Here is a 12,474-nt window from a genome sequence, read left to right as displayed (position 1 = left end):
GGTCCCTCTTGACCCAAAACATTCTTGATTCAGGTTCCTCCCAACCCAAAGCATTCCCAAAGAATTCCCAATTCAGGTCCCTCCTTCTGAGGTCCATTTTGACTCAAAACATTCCTGATTCAGGTCCCTCCTTCCCAGGTCCCTCTTGACCTAAAGCATTCCTGACCCAAAACATTCCTGATTCAAGTCCCTCCTTCCAAAGTCCCTCCTGACCCAAAGCATTCCTGATTCAGGTCCCTCCTTCTGAGGTCCCTCCCCACCCAAAACATTCCTGATTCAGGTCCTTCCCAGGTTCCTCCTGACCCAAAGCATTCCTGATTCCCAACGTTTCTCCCACACAGAGTCCCCACCCACGCCCCCATGGGAATCTCCAACCTCTGTCCCAACGGGATGTGCATTTCCATGGGGACAAAATGAGGAGAGCCAAGGAGACAAAGCCCTCAGAGCAGCCTCAGGGGGTTGCTGTTTGTCCCAGGGAGGCTTTGGGCACAACAAAACCACAGGAAAACAGGAAAATGGGAAAATATCCCTCTTACCATCGACAACGACGAGGGTGTTGGAGTCAGGGGTGAAGGGAGCGATCCCTCTCCCATCCCAGGGCTGGCTCTCCTTCCTCTGTGTCTGGGGAAGGACAGAAGGGGATCCTGAGTGGGGTCAGGCCGGGTTTTCCCCACCCAGGAAGGGGGAAGGATCCGTACCACGTTCCAGCAGGTGGGAGCGCAGGCACCGGTGCCGCACACGAGGAGCCCGTCCCCGTACTGCTCCACCAGGGTCAGGTAATTCCGGCTGTCCTCCTGCAGGGGGAGAGGAGCCTGGCCATGGCACAGAGCCCCCAGCACCTCACGGATTCCCACATCCTCCCTGGGTTTTCCCAGATCCCCTCATCCAGAGGGAGCTCATGAGGAGCACACACAGCTCCTTCAACCAAATACTCCAGCCCTGCCCATCCCGCTGTTCCCTCTTCAACCCAAATTCTCCCCATCCTGTTATTCTCTCTTCAACCCAAATCTTCCCCATCCCCTTATTCCTTCAACTCAAATCCTCCCCGTCCTGTTACTCCTTCAACCCAAATCCTCCCCATCCCGCTGTTCCCTCTGCAACCCAAATCCTTCCCATCCCATTATTCCTTCTTCAATCTAAATCCTCCCCATCCCATTATTCCTTCTTCAACCCAAATACTCTCCATCCTATTATTCCTTGAACTCAAATTCTCCCCATTCTGTTATTCCTTGAACCCAAATCCTTCCCATCCTTCAACCCAAATCCTCCCCATTCCATTATTCCCTCTTCAACCCAAATTCTTCCCATCCCATTTTTCCTTGAACCCAAATCCTCCCCATCCCATTATTGTCTCCTTCAACCCAAATCCTCCCCATCCCATTATTCCTTCAAACCAAATCCTCCCCATCCTGTTATTCCTTGAACCACCCAAATCCTCCCCATCCTGTTATTCCCTCATTCAACCCAAATCCTCCCCATCCCATCGCTCCCTCACAGGTGGGACCTACCAAATTCCCAGAGGACATGCACTGGCCTTCATTTCTCACTGGGAACTCTTCCTAGGATAAAGGAGAAGGAAACGTTTCCATTCCTGCTCTCCCAAGGCCACCAGGCATGGGGTCAGCCTGCCACAAGGTCACCAAAACCCACGAGGTGTCCTTGTCCCCGACCCTGGTGCCTGAAATCCAGCATGAAGGCCAGGCTGGATGCCAGTGACGAAATCTGAGCATTGCTGCTCTCAAGTCAGAAAGGATCCCTGGCTGGAAACATCCAGGATGGATCCAGAAAAGATCCCTGGCTGGAAACATCCCCCCTGCACAGCACAGAGGACCTCGGAGGGATCCCACCAAAGGAAGAACCCACCCATGGCCAATGCAGGAGATTTAACTCTAATCCTAACCCTAACCCTAATCCTGGCTGGAAACATCCAGGATGGATCCAGAAAGGATTCCAGGATGGAAACATTTGGGTTGGATCCAGAAAGGATTCCAGGATGGAAACATTTGGGATGGATCCAGAAAGAATCCCTGGATGGGAGCATCCAGGATGGATCCAGAAAGAATCCCTGGATGGGAGCATCCAGGATGGATCCAGAAAGAATCCCCAGGAAACATCCAGGATGGATCCAGAAAGAATCCCCAGGAAACATCCAGGATGGATCCAGAAAGTATCTAAAGCTGGAAATATCTAGGATGGATCCAGAAAGGATCCCAGTCTGGAAACATCAGCCCTGTGGGGCAGTGAGAACCTCAAAGGGATCCCACCCAAGGTAGAACCCGCCCATGGACAACATGGAAAATTTAACACTAATCCAAATCCTAACCCTAACTCTAATCCTAAACCTAACCCTAACCCAGAGGGATCCCACCCTGGGAAGAACCTGCCCATGGCCAGCAGGGGATATTTAAGCCTAAACCTACGCCTAAGCCTAACCCTAAATCTAACCCTAACCAGGGGGGATCCTACCCAAGGTAGAACCCACCCATGGCCAACAGGGTAGACTGAACCCTAACCACAACGCCAACCGCAACCATTCTTTCCTGCTGGGATTTTGCTTCCTGGCACGATGGAGCCGGCTGGGCAGAGACCAGGCTCCTCCAGGCCTGGAATGTGGGTTGGGAGATGGATCCCAGACCCTTTTTATGGGGTTTTGCTCCAAGACCGTTAGCGGCGCCCCTCACCGTGTAGTTCTCACGCGTTGCAAAGTCGTAGTAGTAGAGCCTGCCCTCGCCCCCGACGTAGATGGAGGAGGTGTTTTCCTGGTGGAAGAACACTGGGAACCTCTCCCTCCGTGGGAACACATATTCCTTGGCACCTGGGAAGGGCACACACCTCAGGGAGCTGCTCTGGGGGCACCCGCTGAGCCCATCCCTTCCTGTGCCCTTGGAGGATGGACAGGGTTTGGACCTCAGAAGAAATGGATCAACAGGGTGTGGATCTCAGGAGGATGGACAGGGTTTGGATCTCCAGGAAAGATGGAGAGGGTGTGAATCTCCAGGAGGATGGACAGGGTTTGGATTCCAGGAGGATGGACATGGTTTGGATCTCCAGGAGGGATGGACAGGTTTTGGATCCCAAGAGGATGGACAGAGTTTGGATCCCAGGGCCAGGAGGGATGGACAGGATTTGGATATCCAGGAGGAATGGACAGGGTTTGGATCCCAGAAGGGATGAACAGGGTTTGGATCCCAGGCCAGGAAGGATCAACAGGGTTTGTATCCTAGAAGGGGTGGACAGGGTTTGGATCTCAGGAGGGATGGACAGGGTGTGGATCCCAGGGCCAGGAAGGATGGACAGGGTTTGGCTCTCCAGGAAGATGGACAGGGTTTGGATCCCAGGATGATCAACAGGGTTTGGATCCCAGGAGGGATGGACAAGGTTTGGATCCCAGGAGGATGGACAGGGTTTGGATCCCAGGTCAGGAGGGACAGACAGGATTTGGATGCCAGGAGGGATGGACAGGGTTTGGATCTCAGGGCCAGGAGGGACAGACAGGGTTTGGATGCCAGGAGGGATGGACAGGGTTTGGATCCCAGGCCGGAGCCCAGGTCTGACAGATGAAAGTTTCACCACCCCCAGACTCCACGTCCCAGACAGGAACAAAAAGTGACAGCTAGCGTTCAGACGTCCCAGCTGGCAGCAGATCCGTCTGTCTGTCCCTCTGCCCTTCCTCTTTCACATCCCACCTTCTCCAGCCCCCCTTCCCTTCAAACCCCTGCCATTCCCGCTGCATAGGCTGGGTGAGGCTGGCCCTGCTCCCCCCCTAGGATCCCAAAAACCCGAGGTGTGCTCGGGGATCGCTCCGGGGCTCAGGGCCGCCCTCTGCCCGGCACTCCGAGCTCTCCATCCCCGCTTTTCCCTCTCCCAAACACAGCGGCCTCTGCCCTGGGCAGCGCTCCCAGAGCTCGGCCAAAGGCTGAAAACGCCGCTGGAGCTGGCAGCCGCCACTGTCGGGTAATTAATCAGCGGCGCGTGGCTCTTAATTGCCAGGGCTGGCACTTGGCACTGCCCCGCCCAGCAAGAGGCGCCTCGGAGGTCAGCGGGGCGCTGGATTCCCGCTGGGTTTGGGGGTTATCCCCATCTCCTGCGGGTCTCTCATCCCTTAAAACAAGCAGAGTTTTCCCAGCAGGGCTTGGGGAAGCTGCCAGAACCATCCAGGTCCGATTTGGGGACACAATGAGGGGACAGCTCCCTGTGCCCTGCCCACCCTCCCTTGTGCCCTGCCCAGCCTTCCCTGTGCCCAAAGGCTCTGAGAAACCCCTGACGCCGAGGTGGAGAAGCTGGCACAGAACCTTCCAGGCTGATTCTGCAGCCAGGCTCAGTCCCAGCCTGCCCAGGAGAGACACAATCCCCTTCCCAAAAACCCCATTAAAGTGCCGTGAGCCCATCACCAACAAGCCTCGAGGTGGCCCCTCATCCCTTAAAACAAGCAGAGTTTTCCCAGCAAGGCTTGGGGAAGCTGCCAGAACCATCCAGGTCCGGGCTGGGGACACAATGAAGGGACAGCTCCCTGTGCTCTTCCCCTGGGACCCTCCCTTCCTGCCCCTGTGCCCTGCCTGCCCCTGTGTCCTGCTCAGCCTTCCCTGTGCCCAAAGGCTCTGAGAAACCCCTGATGCCGAGCTGGAGAAGCTGGCACAGAACCTTCCAGGCTGATTCTGCAGCCAGGCTCAGTCCCAGCCTGCCCGGGACAGGCACAATCCCCTTCACACCATGTCCATTCCCAAAAACCCCATCAAAGTGCCGTGGCCCCATCACCAACACACCTCGAGGGGATCTGCCCAGACCTCACCAAACTTTGAAACCCCAGCCCCTAAATCTCTGCAAACCCAGGCAAATCTCCAAGTTTTGAGTTGCAGCTCCAAACTCAGCTCCTCCTCCTCCTCCTCTCCCACACTTCTCTCCCGCTGCCCTGAGGCTCCTTTGGGGGGGCTCTTCCTGAGTTCCCCGAGCCCCGCCGAGCTGTCAGCCACAAACAAAGCAGCCCTAAACAATCATTTGGCCGGCGCCGAGGTTGTTGTTTATCCTGCAGCTCCCCGGGGACTGAATCAGAGCCGAGAGTGGAAACAGCTCTGCCAGCCTCCAGCGAGCCTGGGCTGGGCTCGGAGCTGGCAACGGAGCCTCCGAGCGCTTCCAGGAGCGCCTGCTGGGGTCCCTGTAGGGCTGGGGTCCCTGCAGAGCTGGTCCTAAACCCTGCAGAGCTGGTCCTAAACGCTGCAGAGCTGGTCCTACCTAAACCCTGCAGAGCTGGTCCTACCTAAACCCTGCAGAGCTGGTCCTACCTAAGCCCTGCAAAGCTGGTTCCAAGTCTTGCAGAGCTGGTTCCAAGTCCTGCTCTGCCTGCAGCAGCTTGGGTTAGGGAAGGGGTTTGGATCCTGGTGGGATGGGGGAACATCCCTGCACCCCAAGCTATGAGTCTGGGGTTTGAACAGCATCAGGAGATGAGGATGAGGGGGCAGAGGGCACCATCTCAGTGCCAGAAAAGCATGGAATTGTTGGCAATGGAAGAAACCCTAAAGTTCATCTCATCCCTCTCGGTGCCAAGGGCAGGGACAACTTCTGCTGTGCCAGGGCGCCCCAAGCCCAGTCCAGCCTGGCCTTGGACACTTCCAGGGACAGGGCTGTGTCCCATTGTGTCCCCAAAGAAGGGACATCTCTCAAAAGCTGCTTTTGACACTGGACAGAAAGGCCCGTGCCCTTGGATGGCCTGGCCCTGCCATCACCCCCTAAATCCATCCCAGAGCTCCAGGGGACACAGGGCCCATTCCCAGAGCCTGGCTGACCCCTCCGAGCCCCCGTGCCCTGCGTTTGCCACCAGCCCCGCGGCTCGGGTGACAATCAATGGCACCACTGTCCCTGGAAATGTCCCCGCTGCGGGGCCTGAATGGGAGAAAGGGCGGCTTTGTGTTCGGCTGAGCTCCCGCCAGAGGGGAGGGAGCGGGGACATCAAATCGGGGACAGGGACATCAAATCAGGGACAGGGACATCCTGGATGGTGCCTGGGGGGAGGGAGGGGAGCAGGGACATCAAATCAGGGACAGGGACATCCTGTAGAGTGTCTGGGAGGAAGGAGGGGAGCAGGTATTGGAACTAGGAGATGCTCCAGATGCGATGGAGATCCTATAAATAGACATTGTAATATTGGTTTTTTGCAAATATTAAAATGGATTTTAGATGTGTGGTGTTAAAGTAAGTTTGTTATAAACATATGGATTTTATTTCTCTGGTTCATTAAACCTGATATCAGTGTGCTGTGTCACAGTGCCTGCAGGGATGGGATAACACCCACTGAGCACAGGGTGAGCACACCTGGACAGATGTGCCACACAGGGTGAGCACACCTGCACAGATGTGCCAGCCAGCAGCACTCACCCTCTGAAGGCAGAACTGGGGGGGATAAAAAGGAACTAAAACCACAATCCAGGAATGCACATGCTCTAAAAGAGCAGAGCCAAAGCAGAGATGTGCTAAACAATTCCTGGAACATGTAAACCAGTTTGGGGAAAAGTTTACTGAGCACAAGGGTCTGTGAATTTGCAAAGGGCTGATGTAATTAAAGGTATTTAAGGGGCTAGGGTTAAATTTGCCCTAAACCAGGACATATCCCCAAAGATAACAGGGGGCTCTTGGCTGATGCCACAATAACCTTTGCTTTATGGTCCTTGTCTCCTACTGTCCTTTATTAAACTTTCTGCATTTTCAGGAGAGTGAATGTGTTTCTCACAGAGAGAGGGGAGCCTTTGGTGACAGAGCAAGCGGCTCCCTGTGGGACCAAGAGCCCCTTGAGAAGCACCAGGGCATCCCAGAGCATCCCAAAGCATCCCAGAATATCCCAGAACATCCAAAACTTCCCAAAGCTTTTGGGAGCATCCTGGAGCATCCCAGAACATCCCAGAGCATCTACAAGTATCCCAGAGCATCCTGGAGCATGCTGGAGCATCTCAGAGCATCCCAAAGCATTCTGGAACATCCCAGAGTATCCCAGAGCATCCTGGAGCATCCCAAAGCATGCCAGAACATCCCAGAGCGTGCCAGAACATCCCAAAGCATCCAAGAGCATCCTGGACCATCCCAGAGCATCCCAAAGCATCTGAGAGTGTCCTAGAGCATTCTGGAGCATCCCAGAGCATCCCAAAATATCCCAAAGCATCTGGGAGCATGCTGGAACATCCTGGGCACCCCAGAGCATCCTGGAGCATTCTGGAGCATCCCAAAGCATCCCAGAGCATCCCAAAACACTGCAGAGCATCCCAAAGCATTCTGGAACATTCCAGAGCATCCTGAAGCATCCCAGAGCATCCCAGAGCATTCTGGAGCATCCAGAAGCATCCAGGAGCATCCCAAAGCATGCCTGAACATCCCCAAACATCCCAGAGCATCCCAGAACATCCCCAAGCATCCCAGAGCATCCTAGAGCATTCTGGAGCATCCCAGAGCATCCTGGAGCATCCTGAAGCATTCTGGAGCACCCCAGAGATTTCTGGAGCATCTCAGAGCACTCCAAAGCATCCTGGAGCATCCCAAAGAATCTTAGAGCATCCTGGAGCATCACAAAGCACCCGGGAGCATCCTAGAGCATCCTGGAGCATCCTAGAGCATCCCGGAGCCGGCTGTCCCCATCCCCGGAGCAGAGGGGCAGCGTGGGCTGCAGCCTCTCCCGGCAAACCCCATCTCCCAGCCCGCCTGGGGCTGAGTCAGCACTGCCTCTCCCTCTCCTCTCTCCTCTCTCCAGCATTCCCGGCTGGCAGCGCCTCCCGCAGCCCAGACGCTCCTGAGTCACCGGCTTTCACCACTCCCGGCTCCAGAAAAAAAAAAAAGAATTTCTGGGATTAAGCCCTTTTCTGACTTCTTCTGATTGCTATGGCGTGGTTTATAAATCTGTGCTGCCTGACCCTTCACACGAGACTGAAAATAGAATAAAAGGTTTTAAAACTCCTCTAACTCCTCTCAGTTGTCCCATCGCTGGGTCAGGAAAGGGTTAAATCCGACAGGAATTCTGTGGGGATGCGGAGCTGGGGCGGAGCAGGGTGGAGGGGATGGTACTGATGGATAAAATCAGGATCTGAAGTAAAGCATTTATCTGAAATATTTATCTGAAATAAATGGAAGTGGAAGCGGGATGGGAGCAGAACCTGCTGGGTTCTGGGTATTGGGATGGGCATGAAGCACTTCCTTCATTTCCTGCCCTTAAATCCCTTCAAAGTGGGAAAAACCTTGGATTGTGAGGTGGGAGAGCAGGGAAGGGAGTCTGTCTGGCCCTGGAATTGTCCATTCCTGGAATTGTGTTCTCCTGGAATTGCCCTTTTCTGGAATTGTCCACTCCTGGAATTGCCCCCCCCCCCCCCCCCCCCCCCCCGGAATTGCTGTCTCCTGAAATTGCCCTCTCCTGGAATTGCCCCCTTCTGGAATTGTCCATTCCTGGTACTGCCCTTTCCCTGGAATTGCCCTTTTCCTGGAATTGTGTTCTCCTGGAATTGCCCTCTCCTGGAATCGTCACCTCCTGAAATTGCCCTTTCCCTGGAATTGTCCCCTCCTGAAATTGCCCTTTCCCTGGAATTGCCACTCTTGGAATTGTCCCCTCCTGGAATTGTCCCCTCCTGAAATTGTCCTTTCCCTGGAATTGCCTCTTCCTCGAATTGCCCTTTCCCTGGAATTGTCCCCTCCTGGAATTGCCCTCCCCTGGAATTGCCCTTTCCCTGGAATTGCCCTTTCCCTGGAATTGCCCTTTCCCTGGAATTGCCCTTCTCTCTGTAATTCCCTCTCCTGGTATTCCCTGCCCCTGGAATTGCCCTCCGCTGGCACTGCCCGTTCCCACCCAGCCCCTCGGCCGAGCTGTGCCACCCCGAGCTCTCCGGTCGCTGTCACCGGCCGGGGACACGCGGCCGAGCCGCCAGCACGCGGCAAACCGGGACTGGCACGGGGCAAGGCGGGATTGGCACGGGGAGCCGGGATTGGCACGGGCGCGGTGCCGAGCGCTGGCAGCCGAGCCCCGCCGCCCAGGCGGCCCCGGGAAGTGTCGCTGTGACGGGTGGCAGCGCTGTCACTCGCGGTGGCCCCGATGGCACTGCCACCTGCTCCGCTGCCCGCGCAGCCGCCACGCATTCCCCGGCTCGGATTCATCTCCCCAGCGCCGTGACACGTTCCCACCTCGATGACAGCGCGTCCGGCTGGGATCGGCGCGGGAGGCAGCAGGAAACGCTGACTGGAGGGCTGGGAATGTGGGAGTGTCCCCGGATGTCACCTGGGACGCTCTCATCCCGGCTCTGAGTCAAGGGCGAGCAATCCCGGAGCTCCACATCGATCCCGCTGCTGGGATAGCACCGGGAGCTGCCTGGATGCGGTGACAGCGATCCCTGTCCCATTGCCAGTCTGGATACAGCGACATCGAGATCCCTGTCCCACTCTCGATGAGGTGACACCAATCCCTGTCCCATTGCCAGTCTGGATGTGGTGACACCACTCCGTGTCCCATTGGCAGTCTGGATATGGTGACATCATTTCCTGTCCCATTGCCAGTCTGGATGTTGTGACACCTGTCCGTGTCCCACTCCCTCTTCCCGCAGGATGTGTGACAGCAGCCCAGGTCCCCTTTTCCCAGGACTGTGATTCAGGGCCACTCCCTGAGTCACTCAGGACTCCATCCCAGCTCCCAAACTCCGCACTGCGGCTGGAGTTTCATCATTCCCTCAGGCCAGGCCGGGCCAGGAGCACAATCCCTGCATTTCCCACTTTCCCAGGGGGACAGGGACACCCCAGGGTCCCCTCTGTCCCCAGAGCAGGGCTGGATTCACCACACTGCTGCCTCCCTCCTCCCCGAGCTCCAGCAAGAAGCCAAGCTGCATTTTCTCTCTCTTTTCTTTTTTTTTTTTTTTTAGACATTCTATAAATTCCCAAATTGAGGCATTTCAGGAAGAGGAAATATGTCTCCAAGGAGCTGCTGTGCTAAGTTCTCCTTCCAGCGTGACTTTGCTCAAAGGGAACAGAGTGACACGAGGGAACAGTGTGACACTGAGAAGGGGGGCACAGCGGGGACAGGAGTGTCCTGTTCCCATGAGATGGACGCCTCAGGCAGCCTGGTGGGACAGGAATGTCCCATTCCCATGGGATAGAGCCTCAGACAGCCTTGGCAGGCACTTGGGACAGAGCCTGCAGCAATGGGGTTTTTTATAGGAACAGCCTGACTGTAAATGAAGCATTTCAGGAGTTTTGGGCAGGTTTGCTCTGACCTGCCACAGAAAATTTGCAGGCATGTGACTGTGAGGTCCCAGCATCATCCCACACCTCATGTGAAGTGACACATTTCTCATTCTCTGGACGGGTTTCCGAGAAGGAGGCGAAAGGAGAAACATAAGTGGCAAAAAATGTGTGGAGGCCACTTCCTCTGCTGTGCGCTCCTGTCCCCAGCCTCTGCCAGGGCTGCACCCCAGGAGCAGGGTCCTGTATCCCCAGAGTGTCCAGGGACACCCCTCTGGAGAAGGAGAGCCTGGAAGGAAAGGTGAGGGATCACCCCAGGGCAGCCCTGCAGTGTTTCGGGTTGTCCCGTGCCCCAACCTGAGTCATTTCTCAAGGGAAGCAGAAGCAGCAGAGCAGAAGTGACAGTGACACCTCCAGGTTTCTGTCCCATCCCCCAGGAGCTCCCTCCGGTTCCAAATCCAACCCTGGCCTTACTTTTGTTCCCTCCATATTCCTATCCCAATCCCCAGGAGCTCCCTTGGGGTCCAAACCCCACCCTGGCCTTACTTTTGCTCCCTCCACATCCCTGTCCCTCTCCCCAGGGGCTCCCTCAGGGTCCAAATCCCACCCTGGCCCCATTTTTTCTCCCTCCATGTTCCTATCCCAATCCCCAGGAGCTCCCTTGGGGTCCAAAGTCCACCCTGGCCCCATTTTTTCTCCCTCCACATTCCTGTTCCAATCCCCAGGAGCTCCCTTGGGGTCCAAATCCCACCCTGGCCCCATTTTTTCTCCCTCCACATTCCTGTTCCAATCCCCAGGAGCTCCCTTGGGGTCCAAAGTCCACCCTGGCCAGGCTCTCACTCCCTCCATGTTCCTGTCCCTCCCTCTGGGGGCTCCCTCAGGGTCCAAATCTCACCCTGGTCCCACTTTTGCTCCCTCCACGTTCCTGTCCCAACTCCCAGGAGCTCTCTTGGGGTCCAAACCCCACCCTGGCCCCACTCTCACTCCCTCCACGTTCCTGTCCTTCCCTCTGGGGTCTTCCTCAGGGTCCAAATCTCAACCTGATCCCACTTTTACTCCCTCCACCTTCCTGTGCCAAACCCCAGGAGCTCCCTCTGGGTCCAAACCCCACCCTAGCCAGGCTCTCACTCCTTCCACATTCCTGTCCCAATCCCCAGGAGCTCTCTTGGTGTCCAAACCCCACCCTGGCCCCACTTTTGCTCCTTCCACATTCCTGTCCCAACTCCCAGGAGCTCTCTTGGGGTCCAAACCCCACTCTGACCCCGCTCTCACTCCCTCCACGTTCCTGTCCCTCCCTCTGGGGGCTCCCTCAGGGTCCAAACCCCACCCTGGCCCCACTCTCACTCCCTCCACGTTCCCCTCTCCTGCCCAGCTCAGAGCTGACAGGATCGAGTCCACCTGTCCCTGCTTTCCTGCTCTCCCCTGGCCCTGAAAGGAGCAGGGACCCCCAAAAACTCCTGGAGAAACCAGAAAGCGTCTGGCTGAAGTGAGCCATTCCCTGCTTCGCAGCTCCCTGCCAGGGCTGTGTGTCCATCCCACCCCGAGGCTGGAACGTGGACCAGCGAGTCCTGGTGGAATTCCCGGTGTTCCAAAGGCAGCCCGGCCTCTCTCGTGCCCCTGGGGCAGGGAAGGGCAGGGGCCAGGCTCACAGCGATGCCTGGGCTGGGCCTTCCCGCAGCAGCATCCCAGGAAGGAGCTTTAAAAGGTTTTCCAAAGTGCTTTCCCATCAGCCCGGGCTGGGTAAAAGCCCTGACGGGAATTTTGCCGTTCCCTCCATCCTGCAGGAAAGGCTGCGGTTCCCAAAAGCAGGGACTGGGGCTGTGGGCTGATTTCCTTCCCATTCTCCAGCTGGGGGAAGAAGCTCCAGCTGCTCACTCAGGCAGCAGAGAGGGACAAGGGGGAACACACAGCCCTAAAACCCACTGAGGGGCCCAGGAGCTGGCAGGAAACCCCAAAAGAAGAGGTGTGAAAGCAGCCTGAGCCTTCTCACACTTCTATCTCACCCCAAGATCCCAGCAAGGCGCGGCCACGGGACTCAAACGGAGTTTCTCATCCCCCCTGAGACGCTTTGGAGATGACAGATGAGCCGCGATTCATCACCAAATTCTCTCGTTCTTATCTCATCTCACCTTATCTCTGCCTCCCCAGCCCTTCCGAGCTCTTCCTTGTGCGAAGGGCACGGCCTTGTGGGATCACCAACATCCTCACCCAGCAGTTTTTCCCACCCAGCTGGGAATTCCTCTATCCCACTTTTCCCTGGCTCCTTTCCCCCCGTCTCTGCTC

General features: G+C 56.4%; 1 protein-coding gene across 1 annotated transcript in view; it reads right to left on the bottom strand.

Annotated features, from left to right (window-relative positions):
* SEMA7A (semaphorin 7A (John Milton Hagen blood group)) overlaps positions 1 to 12,474 on the bottom strand; it is a 29,077-nt gene that overhangs the window by 9,668 nt on the left and 6,935 nt on the right. The window contains exons 2-5 of the mRNA XM_059482253.1: positions 2,682 to 2,815; positions 1,509 to 1,559; positions 699 to 794; positions 537 to 621 (exon numbers count right to left, since the gene is read on the bottom strand). Coding sequence (XP_059338236.1) covers positions 537 to 621; positions 699 to 794; positions 1,509 to 1,559; positions 2,682 to 2,815 — 366 coding nt within the window. The remainder of the gene's footprint in view (positions 1 to 536; positions 622 to 698; positions 795 to 1,508; positions 1,560 to 2,681; positions 2,816 to 12,474) is intronic.

Source organism: Ammospiza nelsoni, chromosome 14 (assembly GCF_027579445.1).
Source record: "Ammospiza nelsoni isolate bAmmNel1 chromosome 14, bAmmNel1.pri, whole genome shotgun sequence".
Taxonomy (NCBI): domain Eukaryota; kingdom Metazoa; phylum Chordata; class Aves; order Passeriformes; family Passerellidae; genus Ammospiza; species Ammospiza nelsoni.
This window is presented reverse-complemented; position numbering and strand designations above follow the sequence as displayed.